Source organism: Puma concolor, chromosome D1, assembly GCF_028749965.1.
Source record: "Puma concolor isolate L17-30 chromosome D1, mPumCon1.1.hap2, whole genome shotgun sequence".
NCBI classification, from domain to species: Eukaryota; Metazoa; Chordata; class Mammalia; order Carnivora; family Felidae; genus Puma; species Puma concolor.
In genome coordinates, this window is record NC_141676.1 from 112,857,642 (window position 1) to 112,879,599 (window position 21,958).

General features: G+C 41.2%; 1 protein-coding gene across 12 annotated transcripts in view; it reads right to left on the reverse strand.

Moving 5' to 3' along the window:
• Positions 1-21,958, reverse strand: part of GRIA4 (glutamate ionotropic receptor AMPA type subunit 4) — a 399,366-nt gene that overhangs the window by 30,197 nt on the left and 347,211 nt on the right. For all 12 annotated transcript variants that reach the window (XR_015241385.1, XR_015241384.1, XM_086679252.1 and 9 more), the window contains 3 exons: positions 18,626-18,996; positions 16,362-16,560; positions 9,369-9,616 (listed from right to left, as the gene is read on the reverse strand). Coding sequence is in view for 10 of the 12 variants with exons in the window: in XM_086679252.1 (XP_086535378.1) it covers positions 9,369-9,616; positions 16,362-16,560; positions 18,626-18,996 (818 nt within the window). In the remaining 2 variants the exon portion in view is untranslated. The remainder of the gene's footprint in view (positions 1-9,368; positions 9,617-16,361; positions 16,561-18,625; positions 18,997-21,958) is intronic.

The following is a 21,958-nucleotide window of genomic DNA, read 5'->3' on the forward strand; positions in this document are numbered from 1 at the left end:
GTAATGTTGAGAGTTCCGTCATTAAGCCAAACTTGAACATCAGCTCTTAAAAGTGAACAAACTAAAAAGAACATTAATTAGATGGTGTATTAACTGAGTCTTTGCCCTAAATGATACTATCATTGCTAGATCATTTAATAGAAAGCAACTTTTTTTTTTTTTTTTTGAAGCCTTCACCCTTTGCTTTTTACGCTGGGAGACCACTGAGGCCAGCTCTTGCTGGATCCGTTGACTTCTGTTGACCTCCGGCTAGCCTCAAACAGAAGCTAAAAGATTAGGGTGCTGACTTAGGGCTCTGGATACTTGGTTTCATTCTACATTTTCTATTTCTCGTGCCTTTTTGAAAAAAATTTACTTTGCGTGCTAAAGGCACTAGCAATGTAGAGCAGCCATACTTGCTGATAATGCCTTTGTGAAATATTGTGGTCTTAGCTGAAAATGCCTGAAAAGACAGGAAGGAGAATCGGGGCTGGGTATCTGATGAGGGCTTCTCCTAGTTACGAACAGGATTCTGGCATGTTGCCATCTTAAGAAGTACGTTCAGAAGCTGCATATCTGTCAGCCTCAAAGAGGTCACAACCTGAATTCTGTAAGAGCAGAGGCCTTATGGGTAGTTCTTGACCGTCTATGCAATCTTCTGTATGGTGAAGTGACAATGGAGAGGGGTCCATATGCCCCTACTTTCTTTGAAAGTAGAGAGCTGTTTGCGTCACATTGGTTTAACTGACTCCAACTTAATTCTTATTTTGGCTAAGTCCCAAAGACTGAACACGTAGAGAAAACAGAGGGAATAACATTTCTGTGAAAAATTATGTGTGTGTCAGTTTCTTCACTGTACCCCAGAAAAAAAAGTAAGCTACAGAAAGTCTAGTTTATTTCAACATGTGATATGACTTTGCATGGTTGGTGGTATTTAAAATGATGTATTTCTCTCACATCCTGGTATTATAAACTTTGAAAGGCAGAATTGACACTTAGGATTATTTTTATGCCTTTAACTTTTCTTCATTGTTGAGTTGTGTGATACTAAAAGAACATACTGAAATAATTTCATAAGGTTTTTGAAAGTTTATCGGGGCACCTGGGTGGTTCGGTCGGTTAGGCGTCTGACTTTTGGTTTCAGCTGAGGCCCTAATCTCACGGTCTGTAGGTTCAAGTCCCTCATCGGGCTATGTGCTCACAGCATGGAGCCTGCTTGGGATTTCTCTGTTGCTCTCTCCCTCTTCCCCTGCCCTGCTCACTCTCTCTGTCTCTGTCTCAAAATAAATAAACTTAAAACAAATAAAAAATAAATTAAAAAAAGAAAGTATATCTCATTCTGTGGATGAGTCCAAACAATGATTTTTTAAGGTTTTCAGAGCGTATGGAATCTATCCATTTAAAATAAACTACTTTCAACCACGAAACAGATTTTTCTGATATTAAGGAGGATTAACAATACATAGACAGTATTTCTAACTTCTGTCAGTACTATTATTATTTACAAAATATTCTCATCACGAATACAGTGCTGTTCCAGAGAAGGCTTGGGGCCAGGGCTAGGTGGCTCGCAGAGTCATTTTCTATTCAGATGTTGCCAGATGTGTGTGGTGTTTGTAGCAAAGTTATCTCAAATGTATGTTATTTCATTCTTAAAGCAAGAGTGCAGGACTGAATTGGGTGAGGGGGACAAACGTTAAAACAAACGAGCCACAGTTTCTTATTCCTAGCTAAGTTAAAACAGAACATAATTTTAAACCAAGGTCTTTACTATTTTCCAGCTCATTCCAAATCATGGCCAAGCTATTTTATATCCCCCTTTCTTAAGTATGAATTGTAAACCCACCTCATCTTGGCTGATACTATCTTTAGAGACAAAAGGAAGACAATAATGTCTAAACTTGCGGATGGCTGCTTTCCCATATGCTATGGGTACATTTTCATTTTTACGGAAAGCCATTATTTACTTAAGATGTACTAAGTGGATGTTTATCGTTCGTATAAAACTGCATTAAAACAGCTTTGTATAGAACTCTGCATCTAGGAGTACATTACATCTCCACAATAAAGTGAGATCTATTTTTAGTTTATTAGAGATATTGTGGGGTTTTAGGGTAAATCTGATTGCCATTCTCCCTCCAAGGTCCTGTGTGTGTGTGTGTGCACATGGGCACGTCTAAAATGTTCTTTACATGTCTAATCACTGCAAGCATAAAGAGCCCCTCTTCCCTCTCTTCCACAGTCCCCCCCCCCCCCGCCCACCTCCACGCCCTCAGGTACGAGGGACTTGGGACAGTAAGGGGAGGAATGTACCACAGCATCGCTATAATGCTTCTCCCCTCTCCGAGTACAAGGAGTTGTGGTCTCTCTGAGAACTTTAATGGCTCCTTCCTCTGCAGCAGCTTGTGCTGGACCTCCTTGTATCCTTTCCTGTAGGAAGGTTAAGTCTGGAGAAGAGAATCCTACACAAACAGTGCACTGAAAGCAAAAACAACAACAACAATAATAATAAAGCAACCCTACCGCTTGATCTTGGTGCTGTTCTGAGAACGGCTCCTACTCCGTAAACGTCAAGGGCATTTACCATCTAGACAAGTCGTGGTCCTACAGCCTGAGGTCTTCTAGGGAAGAACAGTAATCTGATACCTTTTCTTTGATAACTGAGCATAGACAGGGCCAAAGAGTAGCTGTGTAGCGTGGGGCAGAAGCTGCAGTACGCACGGCAGAGACAAGTGTCACACAGGGCATTGGTCCTGTGGCCGAGACTTGCAGTGTGGGCAAGTCCACGCACTGGACCACACCAATACGTGTGATTCAATATAAAAACACCAGCGGCCCATCCAGGTACACTCGCAGCTGCTGCCCTTGCTCTCTTCCCAGCTCCAGAATTCCTGGTTCCACAGATTGTCCTTCCATCCCTACCCCCTACCCCCAAACCTTCTGTGTTGGACATTGTTTTCAATTCTTTGCTTTGACTACGTGGCCTTTAACTCCTTATTTAGGTATCTTGGTTGGGCCTCGTTCTAGATCTTGGCATTGCCAATGCCCCCAGGGGATGTGTCTTTTCTCCAGACCTGGTGTTTTTAGCTTTGGCTCTGGAGAACCCACACGTGGGCTTCCAACCAGGGCCGCACAACAGGGCGTCCAAACACGCAGAGCCCTCAGGCACTTCTTCCTGACGCTCTGTGTCCCCCTTTTAACCTGAGTCCTTAGCGCTGCCATTGTTTCTGGGAGCTGCTCTGCATCACGATGACATAATGTGGAACCTGACTGGCTACGAGACACCCACCAAGAGGAAAACACTTCAATACGCTACTGGTGTAAGGGTAGGTTCATCTACCGCACGTTTATTACACATCAGATCACGAACCTTGGTCTCAGGCGCCACGTTGTGTCTCCTAAGCACACTCAAACCTGTAGGTTGAGGCTACCCGACCTGGCTGGCCATGGGCTCGGCACTCACATTAACTGCATGTTACCACAATTTGAATTGTATGGGAAACAGGTATCCTTTCCGCAGACTCCCTACCTTTACAGAATTTGCTCATAAGGCAATTGTGTGGGACTAACGAACGACAGTTTGGAAATTCTGGCTTTCCCTGGAACTGTCAGAATTGAGGTCCAGCCTTAGGTCTCTCCTCAGATCAGGCCGTGAAGGCTTGAGCTGTTGAACCTGTTTTATGGCATTTTTATCTCGTTAACTGGCATCCTCTTTGAAGTGCTAGAAACTAAAATGGCCACAACTTACCCAGTTTCTGAGGCAAGGGATTCAAGGCCGGCTTCTAAGTGTGATGGTGAGTGAGAGTGCACAGCAAAACCCTGAATTTAGAAACTTTGCAATGTGCTTTCACCTACTGCAGTCACAAGGCTGAACACCAGCTGGCAAATTCTCAGTTGGAACCCAGTGACCATCTGTTGACTGAACTGGCAAATACATGTAGGCAAATCATTAGCATTGGCCGCTTTTCACAGTGGGAAGAATGGAAACCATGTATAATGCCTGCTGAATCTTCAAGAAATGCAGACAAATGCAACATTTTTTTTTTTTCTTCTTCATGGGCAGCTATAATTTGAAGCATCTTTTAATCGTAGGCAAGAATGAAAAGTGTAGAATTTCAAATGGCAGTGGAAAGTTTTCTGTTTTCCTTCAGGACTCACCACCTAGAAGGGAAGGGAGGACGGGCCTATGGATTCTAAAGGGGATCATTTTCCCCGGCATGGAGGCATGCAGCATTGATACATTTACCATGCACATCTTAGTTGGTGAGGGCAAAATACTTGGTCCCCCCAGTAAACACCAGCATCTCTGGTAGCCAACTGGGTAACTGATTAAGCAGATCACGACCAGGGGATCTGTGTACTCGTGTGTGTGTGTGTGTGTGTGTGTGTTCTAATCCCTAGTCCAACAGACTATGTTCCCAATCATGGTGGGATATCCAAAACTAAGCTACCTATAGCCTCTTTTCATATGGCACCAAGAGAAATGAAGGCTATTCATAAACAAAAACATCTCTTTCCAAAAAAGATAAAATTAAAAAAAAAAACAAAACTGTGTATCAATCTGCTGCAACTCATTTCTGGAAAACACGTGAAAAGTTTATTCACTTGAGGCCAAGCACTGCCTAGGCATACTAGCTCTCAGCTTTAACTTTCTGTACTTTTAAGGTTTTCTAATGCCCACATTAAGTACTAATGGTTGACTTGTTACTAACACCAAAAACAGACATCAGCTTTATTTTCACGCACAACATGCAGCAAACCCTTTGTTTCTAAACCTTCCACGTAGACTTAAATGGATGAATAAACACGTATCATCAATCCTCCATAAGAAAGTAGTTCCTTAGGGATAATACGTTTTCTCACACATGGATTTGAATATTAAGTTTAATACATCGGCCCTAAAGAATCCTTTGAAGTGGAAGGAACGATTTGGCCTACACAGAACTCTGCCGACCCTGACACAGAACTAGACTTGGGCCAAATGTCCTGTGAGGCTGGGGATGGTGTTAAATACTGAAAGAAAAAGTCCAGTGAAAGATGTGTTGTTCTGATTCCCTTTCTTAGCACTTTCCCTCTGGCCACGCCATTGCTCTGGGGCCCTGAGCGCCTGTTGTAAACTAAGCACCATGTGCTCCGTTTCAAAGGTTTCGCTCCTGTTGCCATGGGTTCCTGCAAGTGGACGTCAGCAGATCCAACTGAGCCTTCTGTTTGTCAAGACTTCAGTTACTGATCAAGTTCTTTTGGAACAGTTTTGTTTCAAAACATCGTGTGTGTGTGTGTGTGTGTGTGTGTGTGTGTGTGTGTGTGCGCGCGCGCGCGTGGGGTGGGGGGGGGTGACAGAGCATTTGTCTTATTTTAGACATAGTCTTGCCAACATTTTTAGAGAAGGCAGAATTTGAATGACAATTATCACTGCTGAATAATAAAAGCTAGGAGACTCGTTTTGTTGTTTTTTGTTTTTAACTTGGCTTCAAACATTAGGGTCAAGTATGTAACTTCTTATATACTTGGCCAGGGACAGTCTTCAGATGTGATCCATTGCTATGCTCCCTAGAGATACTAGATACCACGTGTATCTTTAGAAGGGGTATTCTCATCTGACAGCTATTTAGCAGCCAGTAAATCTGTATTAACTAAGTTATTATTTGCTCTAAACAACATTGATCAGTTCTGCTTATTGCACAGTAAAGTCAAGAGTATAGCAACTAGTGTAATATAGACATAATAGAAAAGACAGTATTTTGGTAGCAAAGTATGTAACTTTACTATGCAATAAATAACTGCAGGATGGCAGGTATCTACTGTAGGGTAAAGCTGATTGTACTGACGGTAAAGTCAAGGTAAACATAGTGCCCCTTTTATCTAAACTACAGATTTCACTGCAGTGCTGTCTACAGCATGTCTTTTAAGACAACCTTGAAACATTTCCCAGCCAGAGGAATGTTTGCAATTGTTTCTGGTTGCGAAAGGTACTGGAGAGGGAATGAGAAGGAAGACCAGGATGTGGACAGTAGTAAAAGTAGCACTGTTCACGTGAAAAGAAGACTCAAGACAAGTATCGGGGGGTGGGGATTAGACGGGGTTGATAAGATACGACAGGAGGTTTTGTCCTCTTCTCTCACAATGAGAACTCAAAGTCTTCTTTAGAAGATGACTTTGGAAAACAAGTAACTATGCCAGGGAGATTTAAGTTCTTCCGCTGGTCAGTATTTCTAGTTTATTTGCTGTAATTGCTTCCTTTTATTATAGCAGGATCCATAGATGCCACATTCAACAGCATCAGTAGCCCTAGCATCCTCCTAGGACCTAAAACTCAATGAATCTATGTCAACGTCCAATAATCCCAACAACCTCTGAGCATAGCTACTGGCCTTCTGTCACTGAAAGCTATCTGTAAACCCAGCAAACAGAGTCTGGCATAAAGTCTCTTTGAACAAAGAGGAACCTCCGGGTGTTATTCTCTAGTGTAAAGACGGGTGCTGGTCATCCCTGCTGAAATATTTTCTATCCCAGACAGAAGCGGTCTCTGTAAGGATCCTGACTGCATTTGTTTTAAAGTCTAAAGACCCAAGCCCTGGCTTTCCATCATGATTCTATACGATACTCTTCCTCTTTTCTGTGACATTTATTCTGAAGCATTGGGACCAAACAGCCAGGTTTGGAAATGTGAGACTCCCAACATAAGATCGTTAGCTGTTTGTCTGCATTCTGACACAGAAGACTAGTTTTCCTGTTCTTAAAGTCTCATGTTGCCCTATGAACCACAACAGCAGAGTTTGTGAAACTTGTAACTAATGACAATGAAACAGACAAGTCTCACTGTATCCAGAAGTATTAACCTAAACACTTAAAAAAAAAAAAAAAATAGAACCTATCGGAAAACAAATAAGGCAGAAAGGTTTCAAAGACACTCTTGATACAGGTGTGCCTTCTGGATCTTGAATAAATTCAAATTCAAATTCTTTTGGATTTGATTCTACAAACTAAATCATTCATACAGAGGGGGACTATCAGTCCATCTCTTTATTAGTTTGCCTCTGTTCAAACACAAGGATCCTAATGGAATAAGAATGATAATGTAAGCCTAATGACACCCTCCCCCCCCCCCCCCCCGCCCCGTAACCCCTCTCCCCACCGTTCCCGTGTAGCAGGGCTGGGAGTGGGGCAGTGAGGAGGTGAGGGGTGAGGTGCATGCTGGGTAGCCCTCAGTGCCCTTCCAGTGTTCGCCAAGACAGGACAGAATGCCTGTGGTTTTGGCATGCAGGGGCCAGCTTGCTCAGGAAATTGTGGCGCAGATAAAACAAAGTGCATAAAGAAACTCTCCATCCAGGAAGTGGGGTCTAACAATTGACTCATTAACAAGATCCAGGGAAGGACAGGAAAAGGCGGGGGAAGCCAATAGCTGATGATTATACAGTTCCAGACAGACGAAGGCCTTGAGCTCGTCCCCACACAATCCCCGTAGTGTGGATTTGACAAAGTGGCACATTTAAGGGGGGTCTCTCTCTTGCCATCAATGGGAGTCAGGCGCACCCGTATCTGAGGGCCAAATGCAGTCCTTGGAACTTGACTTTATCAGCAGACACAAGACAGAGGACAAGGCAGCTACACCCACAGAGAATTAATTAAGAAAAAGCGACATCCGGTGAATGTGATCAGTGGTCTGAACACTGACGTATGTATCAACCACCGCTGCCGTCTCCCCGTCTATTTCTCTTACGTTACTTATGTTACTGCTTTGAGAGCTGGTACTTCTTTCAGGAGCGATTTCTTTGCTACGCGGCTTCCCTGCCATCACAGATTTTTACACCGCATCATGCAAAATATACCCTCCAAGACCGAATACCCTGAAGCCAGTTTAGGTTTCTGAGTGGTTGAAATATGTTGGGGGAGAGTCTGATCGTGGGTAATTTATTTGTTTGGCTTTCTCCCTAAACATTTCTCCAGTTTCATGTGGGCGGGAGGGATGTCCAAATGCGCCTGACTTCACAATGGCCAGAGTCCACACCCAAATTGGACTCGACTGGCTAATTTCTGTTCTCTCTCCTTTGAGAACTGTCCCTTTGGACATACCATGAAAGCCCTCACTAGTTATCACGGTGTTGCTTGCAAACACAAAATACTGGTTTAATACAACCTTCCCAGGACTAGCATTTGTTTCCTCTATCTGTGTTACCCCCACCCACCCCTCCCAAGACACACATCCAAAGCACGCTGCAGTTCCCTTGTCAAACCAATGAAAACAATCATGTAATTTTTATATTGTTTTCATTCCTACTGGGCTCAGGTCTCATTATTTTCACGTTTCAAGGGCTTACCAGAGACATCATTTTTCAACACCAGGTTCGTGGTTAAGTCCTTTAGCAAAGATTCTGACTTCTTCTTGAATCTGTGCTTTGTACGAATCTCTCCTAAGCAGCACTGAGACCAGAGTAATTTGTCAGTTGTCATTTCTGACTCCGGCTTTGCTCTAGCCCCAACGATTCAACAGCAGCCTTTAATTGCTTAAGGAAAAGAGGAAATTCTGCCTCCTGGGCATAAACATGTGAATCCTCTATGTCCAGGACCAAAAGGGTAAAAAGGGCAGGTTTTACCAACATTTCCTTCAGAATGAAAGTCTCATCTTTAACACATGTGGATTAATACCACAATGATGATGATATTAATCCACATGTGTGATGCTTTGCTCATGACTCACACTACAGGGGTCTCTGTGTGAGCAATTCTACATTGTCGTCAGGTCTGATTTTACGGATCTTACTTAGGCCACACTCCCTTTGCAATGGGCAAGAGTGTGACTAGAGTAAGCACCATAGAGTCAGAGCCCAGCTTTCTGGCCGATAGCGAAAGCATCTATAAACAGATGCGGTTACAGAGTTAGCACCCATACAACCTCACGGGGATCTGAAATATAATGATGCCGTGAAAAACGAAACACTGAAATGGAGAAGAAAAAAAAAGTGGTTTGTTAGGAAAAGGTTGGTTTTCTCTTACTCAGAAACTAGAGGGCAGGCAGAGTGCGGAAAAATAATGAGAAAAATGTAGAATTGTTAACTGACAAAATGAGAGCGCAGATTTTAGTGACCAGACAAAGTTGATGAGACACAGAAGTGCGGCTACCCACGTTTTCGGCCCACTGGAAGCAGCTAGTGTTCAACCAGTTTGGTTTTTATATGGCCTTAAAAGATATACATGTCAACTGTGATTAATTATTCCAAAATTAAAAAAAAAAAATTACCTGACTGTTGATCAAAACGTATGAAATGGAGGAAAAGAAAACGGACGGACATGCCACGTTCACACACAAAACCAAACACGTCTGTCGGGGACATCAGGGAAGGTGGAATACTATAACAACACATGTTCTATTGTTATACTATCCCACCCACCTTAATGAGGAACCCTTGGGCGTTGCTACTCCATAGCCTTTCGAATCCAGATTTCCTCCCACTTTCATCGTGTCACACGGCTTTCGCTGCTCAATGTACTCGTTCATAGTGGACTCCAGGAGGAACGCAAATTTGCCCTTGGATTTGCGGACACGAGCCACTCCCTCAGCTGTAGTCCTCGTGAACACGGACGGCTCTGCCGATCGCATGTAGGTCCACATCTTTTCATACACTGCTATTTTTGATCTCTGGAGGAAATTAAAATAAAATTAAATACAGGAAAGAAGGGAACAACATGTTAATATCGACCGAACCCACATACGGAGAAAGCCTTGTTAAGTACCTTTTTTTCCCTTGTCCGGTCAGTCCAGTCTCTCCTTGCTAGCATTTTGCCCTCCAGCGAGGAAACTGCCTGTTCCAACTATTTTAGGAAATCACTGAAATGGCAGACATGTAGAAGCCATACCTGAAGGAGCGGGCCTGCCTGTCATAAACAATTACCCTCCTCAAGCGCCTAAAGAGCAAAGTACTATTATTTTTATTTTTAAATGTAGAATGCCATAACGAGAGTTCTATCACATTCATGGTAAACCAGAAAAGGGCCAGATTAGACTTGAGGTCAGCTCTGTAAAACTCCTTTTAATCCGGCACTTGAATTGTAGCAAATGAGGAGTGTTACTATGCTGTGCCATTTTTGTCTTCTCTCGTGCTTCAGAGTTGTACACGTGAAGCATTCTAAGTCGAATAGGAAGAGCGGTCTGGACCAAGTCAGTGGCAGAGGGGCACAGGAAGAGGGGCACAAACCAAACGACCACAGCACAAGGGGCAAACTCTAGGTCCACCCAATGTTTTTAGACTTTTTCTAATAAAATCTCCAAGTAGCACATACATTAAACTTAGAAGTGATTCCTTCTCTCTCTGCAGGTACACACTTCGAGTTAGAAAAGTCATGGAGATGCAAAGTACACTGTAGGGAATATAGTAACTGTCCAGTAACGTATGGTGACAGATGTCAAGTGCAGTTGTCATGATGAGCACTGAGTGATGTATACCTGAAACTACTGTAACGTTGTATGTCAACTACACTTCCAAAAATAAAAAATAAAAAAATTATTTTCAAGTAAAAAGTCAAAAAACCTGAAAAACAAAGAAAGCGATTCCTGTTTTCCTATTAAATATTTTAGAGAGTTAGTCTTTCTAATACCCTGACTTCAGCCAAGAAATTTCTTTTTGTCCATTTGGGCTCCATCTAAGTTACTCCTACTACTTAATTTATCTAGATCCTTGTGCTGGTATCTGCATTCATATTAGATCTTGTATCCATACAGATATTTCAAATGCAAAAATGTTTCCAAATGACCTCAAATGTCCCGGAGGGATGTATTTAATGAGTCAGAGAAGACTGCCTCCTGTTTGATGTTTGATAATACAATCATGCTCAGAGTTTTCTGGTATGAGTGTTTGCCCAATAACAAGGTGTTGACCTTTTGTATCTGGATCCAAATAAAAACTAATGGAGACTTCATTCAGACTTAAGTCTCTTCATTTGAGAGCAAATCCTCAGTACCATCTATATTCATTGTACATTGACATTGTACATTGACATTGACCTTCCTTTGTCTATCAGAATATAGGATCCGATAAATGACAGATTCTCAATTATCAACAAATATCCTGAAGAGCAAACTTAAGAAGACACGTCTTTGGGGCAAAAATCAAATGATTCAGGTCGACAGAGAAAGATGTTGATAAAAGTTGGATTTAACAGTTTGGTTTCAGAAGATGGGAATGGAGTACTCAGTATCCTATGTAACAGTAAGAGATGTGCATACTGGAACACTATAAAAAACAGATACTTTATGCCAATGTGTATTCAAATGGGGATAAATACCAAGATGGAGAAGGGACATCCTGTATTATCCCATGGAGTGTGTTGATGTTATTAACACTTAAACGTATCTCAGTGGCATAGAGCTTGTGGGGGGTGTGTGGGTGTTCAGGTAACGTCGGGTTACTTGTGCCTATAGGAAGCCACACTGAGGAAACTGCATGCCGACACTAAATGAAACGGCAAATATTCTCTGTGGCTCCAGGCCAGGGGCGGATCTGGACTCAGAACCCTCAACCTCGGGATCCACTAAGGAGGCCATGCTGCTTGGCCCCCTTCATTCTGTCTTCAATAACAGAGCTGTCTTCCAGACAACTAACTCTTCCATTTTATGAGTTCTGATCTCTGAAAATCCTAAACTGTCTGGATCACCGGACACAGAAGTCCTTAAGCATTCATTCTGATAATTTCAACCGAAAGAAATGTTGGCAAGTGACATGTTTTAGGCGTATAATCACCCTAAAAAACACGTCGACTTGTGAGTGTCACCGAAAAAGGTACAGAGGTCCACATGCATTTATACTTCATGGATACTACGTTGAAAACAAAAGAAATAAAACCTGGGTATCGTTTTCATTGAAAAGTGTTCTGAAATTTTTTAAGAACATGAGAGTTCGGGTGGTTACTTGGCAATTTTCCAGTGTCTGGCATCTTGCTCGAAGGGATCAGAACCGCTAAACAAAACTAACACAGCAGGGTGGAAAAAGACTATTTCCAGGCCTTGACAATGAGGAAGACAATTACAGAGTGCAATGAAATAGTAAAACACATGATTCCTTTCTAAAAGAACAAAGTATCTTTAGGCCACCGATATTTTTTAGAAGTCCATTTGTACAATTTCATGTGAGGAAAATTACTGCTGCATTTGTTTAAATACATTGAATTACATACACCTTGAGTGCAAAGGAAGGTAAATTAATTCCTTTAAAATCCAGAAGAAAGAGGAATCCACGTGTAGTTGCGCCAAACTTATGTATAACAGAAGTTGTAAAGGTACAGCGGCCCGGTGAGAAATTAGACAAATAATGAAAGCAACTCTTTTGGGGGAAAAAGAAATTACACTGTCACTCTGTGAATGTTTAGGAATTCTGATTCAGAGTTAAAGGCGCGTGGCATAGATAAGATCATGTTCACATGGTGAAGGGGGTGGGGGGGGGGACATTCAAGAAGGGAAAGACGGAAATAATATCCCTGTGCCTTATCTGTGACCGCAAGAGGTGTCTGCTAAGGAGTGAGGGTAAGCAAACCTTTCTACATTTGATGAGACAGGTTAAAAGGGAAATTTCTGCAGACCCAGCAAACTCATGAATGCAGTGATAATGGGATTTTAAGCCCCTAAAATCTTCAACTGTCACATCTTCTTAAAGATTAGGTTTGGGGAGTGACTAGGCTCAAGGTAAGAAGCAAAGATAATAAAAAGTCATTCTCTGAGATTAGAAAAATAATCTCAGATTTATTTGTTTATTGCGAAACTCAATGAATAGGAGGCTTACTTATTTAAAGCACTATTTTATTACTTGAAATCATTCTTGGAGTTTTAAAACTATGCTGTGCTTTTAATTTCTCAAAAATGAAGTATCCTGCCGTTCCCGTTTTTTTTTTTTTTATTTTTAATTTTTTTATTTTTTCAACGTTTATTTATTTCTGGGACAGAGAGAGACAGAGCATGAACGGGCGAGGGGCAGAGAGAGAGGGAGACACAGAATCAGAAACAGGCTCCAGGCTCTGAGCCATCAGCCCATAGCCGGACGCGGGGCTCGAACCCACGGACCGCGAGATCGTGACCTGGCTGAAGTCGGACGCTTAACCGACTGCGCCACCCAGGCGCCCCCCGTTTTTTAAGAGAAAATAGGTACACGTGTCACGCATTATACTTCATATGTACATTGTTGTCAGGTGAATTATTTCCTGCTTCTAGTCGCTTATGCAGCATGGCGGATGTTCACAAGATTTGATAATCTTATAACCCCTGAGAGAGTAATCCACCCCATTTACGCATTCGTGGTTTCCCCGATGGCTGAAACAGCCGCAGTGTAAAATCTGCGTTGAAATAAAAAAGCAGCATGTGCAAATCAGGTGTATAATAATGTCTCAGTACCTACAGAGAAGGCTGTCGGTAAGTGACAAATAGGAACTCTCTTCAAACGCCTCTGTGTTTATGCTGAACTGGGAGCACAGAACACGAAACATACCAAGCTTCACAATGAGGCACGCCCAAGGCAACAGGTGAATTCAGATGTAATTTGCCCCCATGGCCTAATTCTTTCTCCAGTTGATTTTAACTGCAACATTTTTTGAAGCCCTGAGTACAGGTCACTGCCCGAGGCAGTTCAGTGAGGCTGAGAGATGTACCATTACTGTGTCCCGTGAGGAAACATTTTCGACAAGGGCAAAAATACCCTTCACATTCTGTTTCCTCAACCCGTCAGACAAAATGGTTTATTTAAACCAGGTCATCATCCGTGGGAGAGGGGGGAGAGCACAGGGTAGGAAATGAATTCGATTTTTATCAGAGAACCCAAGTTTATGCATTCCTGAAAGTGTGCGGTCAGGGAATGGGCTTTCTTGTCCCATTAGGGTTCAGGCAACAATAAATACCTACGCTTCTAAGAAAATCTTTCCATTTTGAAACTGAAGTGGGGTGGGAGAGAAAGGAAAGGGGGCTCGGTGATTGCACAGCCTGTGTGAAAGGCTCTGTAAAGCCAGCAAACAGCTTTCCTTAGTCCTGTATTTCTTATCAACATACTCTCTTATCTACCTCACCAGTTTTTAGAATTTGGGACACTTTAAAAAAATTCCATAAAGATTAAAAATAAACATTTTCAGGGTGTCTGATGCTCGAGAGCTTTACAGGGAGTTATTTATGAAATTTTTTTTTCTGGGAATCAACATGACCTTTCTTCCTTTATCACTCAAGGCAGGATGATGAACCTGCAAATATTTGCCTGATTTCCATGAAAATCAGTCACCTTTTTCCAGTAAAATGCAAGTGATAGCACAAACTTGTATTCTATTTTGATGCATACACGTAATGGTTTCTGGGCACAGTCACTGAATTTTACCTACTTACTTTTGGACGGAAGCAGTTACAAACTTAGAGATTTCCGGCAAGGTACTGAAATTATGCTAAAATGTGTTAGAGCAGTATGTTTCTATCAGTAACTTTTAAAGACTGGGATGTACTCAGTAAATTTTAAAAATCTGCTTAGTTAAATGTATCCACAGAATACTGTTAATAAAATCTATTGCTATGACTATTATTTATAGTTTTAGAAAAATCTGCAAATACTCTCATTACCATTAATTTTTCATTATATCTATTGGCAATGCTCCAAATTGTTGACGAAGACACTGGTTTCTTTTTTTTTTTTTTTCAATATATGAAATTTATTGTCAAATTGGTTTCCATACAACACCCAGTGCTCATCCCAACAGGTGCCCTCCTCAATGCCCATCACACACTTTCCTCTCTCCCCCACCCCCCATCAACCCTCAGTTTGTTCTCAGTTTTTAAGAGTCTCTTATGCTTTGGCTCTCTCCCACTCTAACCTCTTTTTTTTTTTTTTTTGCCTGGTTTCTTTTTTATTTTATTTATTTATTTATTTTTTTAAATTTTTTTTTTTCAACATTTATTTATTTTTGGGACAGAGAGAGACAGAGCATGAACGGGGGAGGGGCAGAGAGAGAGGGAGACACAGAATCGGAAACAGGCTCCAGGCTCTGAGCCATCAGCCCAGAGCCTGACGCGGGGCTCGAACTCACAGACCGCGAGATCGTGACCTGGCTGAAGTCGGACGCTTAACCGACTGCGCCACCCAGGCGCCCCGTGCCTGGTTTCTTTTTTAAACAATGCCCAGTGATGCGTCTGGCAGAATTTTTGTGTGGTTTGTTCTTAATTTAGTATTATGTAAACATCTGTAGTTTATAAGGATAACACAATCAGATGTTTGTACAAAAAGAGAAATCCCTTACTGAACTCCAAGCACATGAAACTTAAGGCCAGCTTAAGGATTAGCGCATTTTGTTGTTTTTAATTTTCAGGCTGAGTGGGAAAATGATAAGCATATACATTTAAAATGACAATGCAAACTTTCATGTCCTATACACGTAAGCGTGAACTTCCTTTAAAGGGCGATCGTTATTTTTACACAAAACCTTAAAAAATAGGGAAATCTGTCTTGTCTTCTGAATTACTAAGTATCTGTCACTAACCAACTGAAAGTACACATAAAATGTCCTCATTATTACTTTGGTAAATACTTGAGAAAATGTCACTCTGACTACCTTTTAATGATTTGGTTCTGAAATCACAAAATGAATCCTCATCTCTGACCAGACATTACCAAGTATGTATCTCTGGATTAAGCAGAAGCAGAGTAAAAGAGTTTCACCGATCAAAAATTCATCCTCCTAATGGAACAAACAACTGAAAGACAGAAACAAAAACTCCCAAATACCTGCCATCCTGAGGGAAAACAAAAGGGATCATAGCCATATGTAAATTTCTAGCAGTGTGAACAATTTTATCCACAAAGCAGAGAAGTCAGCACATACAAAGCCCTACAAAGGTGTCCGGGAACATAACAGTTCTCTTACCATTATCTTGTGAGGAAGCAAATATATTGCTTTGAAAGCCACTGTTACAGAATAGATTACAGACTATATATACCTCACAGAAGGGTGTATAACCTGCAGTTAAGGGTTTCAAATGTAGCACGTTAAATTTATTCTTTAAAAAACAAATCTTACGTTCATTTTTACGCTCTTAACCCCAAAACATACATAAATTCAATCTTCCCAGATGCAGTATCATCATAGCATTACCAACACTGGAATCCTTTGGATAAGTTACATTATAAAGTTGTTTTAATTACCTTTTTGTTGTCATTTTCCCTTGAGTCTTTCTTGTAATGTGAATAAGTCAATTAGATTTTGCAAATTAAAGTGATTGTAAAATCCAAGTAGGAGTATTGGCATTAAACGGAGCAGTTACTACTGTATGTGTAAAACCTACCATGGCTACAGCCCATAAAATGATTGTTGGCAAAAATGGCCTGAGCTTCAAAATTACGAACATTTCACCGTTGGTGTTTCCCTTAACTTACTCTGAAGAATTCTTTTGTTGACCCTGAATCCAATGTTCCATAGGCAATTTCTGTTTGTTTGGCCAGGTCTTCCGCACTTTCTATGGGGGAGACCATTCGCTCTACCGTCAGGAAAGCAGCGAGGTTAGCGGTATAAGATGATATAATGATGAGCGTGAAGAACCACCAGACACCTCCAACAATCCGACCTGAGAGGGATCTGAACACGGAGAAGATAATGCACATTTTCCTTTCTCTAACCGACATAGAGAAATAAAATAAATACCATCGCTTCCCAATGTACGTTGAAAGCAACACCTGCAAACATTGTTTCATTTTCTGTCTACTCAAGAAGGATTCTAGCCTTCAGTGCGATCTGATGCCCTTCATGGCATAGTGAATTTAGAAATGCCACTGGCAAGATGGAAAACGTTTCCTTTTTACTGTTTAGTCAGCAGAAACATGGGACTTAATGCAGTTCCTTCAGGTACAGAAAAGGAACACGCACTTAAATCCAGTGACACCCTCCTCCCTTTACATTTTAGCATCTCTGGAATTAGGAGGCAGCCTACAGGCCAGGAGATAAAACACAGTCATGTGCTTTAATGGGCAGCATTATTTCTCTCTCCGTGGTACCTAAAATAGCAATACGTCTTAACACTGGGAGAGGTCTTAGATTTGACACAATCTGATCAATACCCTTATGACAGAACCTGTGATTACCTTCAGTCAGAGCCCAGCCAGGGTGGGTGGGGCATGTGCCAAAGTGGCACCTGCCATTGGCTGGGCCAGATGATGCCTCAGACTGGTCTCAGAGGGACTGCAGTCGAGGGCTGTTTTTTTAGTTTGAGATTTCCTTTCTGATAATTTCATTTGTGAGCGTTACTGATCTGAGTGGAGGATGGGCTATGTCCTAACACGTCTTCACTTTCCGGTGTAAAAATGTTCCCTATGCCACTGCCAACATGAGACCTGAGCGTGTGACCTGTCAAGGGACAGCAGGACGGCATTAAAAACCAATGCTAACCTTCCAGAAAAAAAGTTCTCTCCTCATCCTTTCCCTGCTGTCAGAGATGTGTGGGTGATGTGGATGCAGAGGAAAAGCGGGGATGGAATGAATTAAAAATCCAGGTCATTTTCATAATTGATATCACTCAGTGGGACCATCAAACTATTTGAAATTCCTGGGACAAATTGTCTTTAAACAATTTTGTAAAGTAAGAAACAAATTTTCATATTTTCCATGACATTTCTAGCCTTAAAATTCTCCCTTTTTTATCAGTATTGTATTAGTCGCACTTGTTGGTTTTAATTTGGCATTTGCTTCATCCTGGTTTTCAAATCCATTAGTTGATTTACTTTGCTTTCTTTTCATTTCATTAATTCAGAGTTATTGACTCAGATGCATATGACAGTGGAATTTAAACACATTTATAGTTTTCCTGGGTCTTAAGGAACATCAAGTGACTTGTGGCTAAAATGTCTCCTTTTGAGAAAGCATACATTTCTTAAAAAAAAAATCTGTATATTTGTGATGATGATATAAGTCACTATTTAAATTCAATTCTTAGCTTCTCCGACTTTCTGCTGTTTTTTTTTCCTACAGGAGAAATTTGGTATTTTTCTTGTAACGGGAGATTAGCTGCATTTTTGGCAAACATAACTGAAAATGTCTTAGTGGCATCCAAAGGAAGTGAGGCATGAATCCAGAGATATTGAAAAACATCTCTATTAAACTAACACAGCACACAGCTGAACTCTGCCCACGGCTTGTATTGTTAGATAGAACAATGTATACCTGCTACCCACCATCCTGACTCAGGTTTTCAGTAACTACGTGGCAGAAATCTCCTGTAAGGTGCATGGGATGTAAATCAAGTTCGAAATTAATTAAAAAAAAAAGTGAACAACAGCCATAGTAACAAAGACATTTGATTTTGAAAAGGAGACAAAATGGAAATGAATTCCTGTTCTTACAGTTGAGATTTTTGTCTCCATCTGTCAAACCAGTGAAGGAAATATTAATACCGCAGTGCTTTTTGAGGGTTCTCACGGGTAGCATGTTACTTTTCCATCGGGAAATTTCATCTTTATGAGGTTTCCACATTTGGCGCTAAGTTGGAGAAATTGGCTGTGAATATACTTAGATTAATTTGGGAACTGCAAGTTTTTTTGTATGTTTCAAGTAAAGCTCTGCTTCCGGGACAAGAACCTGGATAGAGATGTTCTGCACGACACGAAGGATTACTGGGGAATCGGTGAGGAACTGAGGTTTTCAGACTCACCTGGGTGAAATGTCACATCCTTGCTGCATGAAGGCACCCAGGGAAAACCAGAGGCTGTTAAAGATGCCAAACTCATTGGGAGGCTGGTCGCTGGGTCCTTCCTTTCCATCCTCCGGCTCTTCTGTGTGCCACTCGTACGGACTGAACCTGCTAACTAGGAATAAGACCACGCTGACACCAATGTAGGCAAAGACTATGCACATCCAAATCTCATAGGCCAGAGGATCCAAGAAGGAAAACACTCCTGGTTTGGATTTCTGAGGCTTTTTGATCATGATAGATATGCCCAAACTCATGAAGGGCTTAGAGAAGTCAATGACCTCCTCTCGGACCAAAGTGATTGTCAGAGGGGCGATAGCAATCTCTGCTTTCTAAAAGAGAAAAGACACATGAAAACACATAGGTTAATGCATCTTGTGAAGCTTTAAGGATGTGGGCTGGGGCAGAGGGGGAGCCCTAATTGCTTTTCCTTATGGCTGAATTTCTGAATTTCTTGGCCAGAATTGCTACGTTGCAGCCTTTTCTGTTTCCTTTGGAATGGTGCCACGGACTCATTACTTGGCCATGCCTTAATATTATGAATTGCAAATTTCAAACAGTCCTTCTTTTTTTTTTTTTATCCCTTTCCAGTTGTAACAAACCTATCATACTGTCTGTGTTCGTGGGACAGAAGAAACCCGTTGTTTGATGACATTTTCCAATCCAGCGCGCACACAAAAATCTGGAAATTGGCATTTATTTCTTACTATGCCCATACGGTGATTTTTTTCTACTTCCAATTTCTAACACAGCTTTTGGAAAACAGTGGATTCAATTCTCAGATATTATGATCGTTAAGACACCAGCTTCCATTTTTGTTCTGAGTGATTTTTCTGAGCCCGTTTTCCATATCTCTACAATGAGGACACTTTCCTGTTTGCCTTGCTGCATTACTGTGATTATCCATTACAAAAATGAATAAAATACTAGTGAGCACTTATTGAGGGATTATGTACCTGACATCGAACTAAATATTTAAAGGGCATCTCATTTAACATTCATGGTAATCTGGCTTATCACTGTTTTCTAGACGATGGAACTGAGACTCAGGTGAATTCTACACGTCACAGCAGTTCTGGGATTGGAGCTTGTGTTTCCTTGTAAATCATGTCATCTCTCAAACTGATGAAATAAAGTGTCATGAGAAAACTGTAAGATGTTACATGATCTACACTGTGAAAACAAAGATTATTTGATTGTTCGTTTGGAAAGGAAAATATTTGGCATTAAAGTGGAATCTGGGACATTGATCAAGCACTTGCGCTCTTACACAGAGGCTGCCTCACTCCCGTACACCCTCAGCTCGCTGGCTCACCCGACGGCCAGCAGCTTGATACAGGGGCATCTGGAGGGCTGCGGTGGGCACTGCACTGCAGTCATGATGCTGCCCGCTGGGCGAGTGAGGGTTCACCAGCAGTGCCTTCTCGGGGAACGAACTTAGCTTCCATCATAAACGCCCACACACACAGAAGTCAGATTCACTACTGGGAGGTGTTTATTTCTGCAATCTTACTACTTGTATAACTCTCATTATACAAGTGATATATAAACTAGCCATAGGAAAATTAGTATCTAAACACAGAATCCCCAAATTAAGGAAAGTTACCTCCACTCTTACCTAGTCTTATTTTTTTCTTAATATATGCCCTGCTAGACATGGTTTGATGAAGAATATTTTCCTTATTTCACAATGGGGTAATATAAAACACTATGTTTTTTAAAAAAAACTTAATATTTATTTTTGAGAGAGAGAGAGACAGACAGACAGACACAAAGAATCTCAAGCAGGCTCCAGGCTCTGAGCTGTCAGCACAGAGCCTGATGCGCGGCTTGAAGTCACTAACCTTTAGATCATGACCTGAGCTGAAATCAGAACGTAACCGACTGAGCCACCCAGGTGCCCCATAAAACACTATTTTATGATTCTTTTACTCAGAAGGAAAGGATGAACGCTTTTCATTTTATCTTACATATTAAAAATTAGTTAATGACTGCTGGTATTTTATCATATGAAAATAACAAAATTTACTCAATCTACTTATTATTTTAAGAGTTGTTTGTACTGTTTCCAGGTTTACACGGCTTAAAACTTTGATGAATTATGTGAACATCTTTGAAGAAAAACCCTAGAAGATACCTTAATTGTTTAAGATGTATTTCGAGAAGTGGGGTTGCTGGTCTAAATGGTACCCTTCTTTGTAACGGTCATGATGTATTTTGTGCAACTTTTCTCCAGGAAGACCATGCAAATTTCTACTGTCACCAACATTGTGTGACAGCTTCTGCAGCTATGGATGGTGGACAGCCCATGTGTGTCTTTATTCTCATTTATCGTTGTCAATTTGCTCTATAGAAAATTAGATCTCTTTGTATTGAGTTTATTTTTGTAAAACAAATAGCTACATTGGCTTTTTAAATATCATAACCTGTTATAATCTGCCTGTATTTTCCATACGGTGAATTCATTTTTTACTGACTAATTTGTAAGCACTTTCAAATATATTCAAAATATTAACTTTTATTTTCCACATATGTTGCAAATATTCTCCCTACTCAGCATCTGTTTTCATTATATAACTTAGATCAAGGTACTTCATTGCAATATATGTATTAAATTTTTTGTAGCCTATAAAAGTATCTTTTTTGTGTCTTTAGCCTTTGGTTTCATGCTTAGAAAAATTCTTGTCATATCAGCGGATCCCCGCGAGGCTCAGTCGGTTCAACATCTGACTCTTGATTTAAGCTCAGGTTATGATCTCCTGGTTTGTGAGTCCAAGCCCTGCGTTGAGAGTCTCGTTAGATCTCTCTCTCTCTCTCTCTCTCTCTGCCCCTCCCCTACTCAGACTTTCTCTCTCTCTCTCACTCAAAATAAACATTTTGAGTATAATTCTCATATCGTATGATCAGTCTCCATCATACGTGTTTTAGTCTTGCCCCCACAATTCCTCTAAGCTGTATTTGGTAGCATACCTGATGACATCCTACAAAATCGTTAGTTTTCTAAGTGGCTGTTCTGCTGTTGCAACAGGAATATGTGGCCACAACATCCTTACACCGATCTGAAACACCACTCGTGTAACTCGTTCTGCATAACGTTCTTATGAAATGTTTTACTTATGCAAGTGACCCTGAATGAGTTAACTCCACAAAAGGAAAGCAACACGGAGAGAAACAAGGGGGCCCTCCTGCATGTGAAAGTAGATGTGAGGGAGGGCAGACCTGGGATGTCTGATGAGGGTACTTGTGACGTCTGCAAGAGGATAGTGAACAGAGGAGACAGACCTGGGCTTTGTC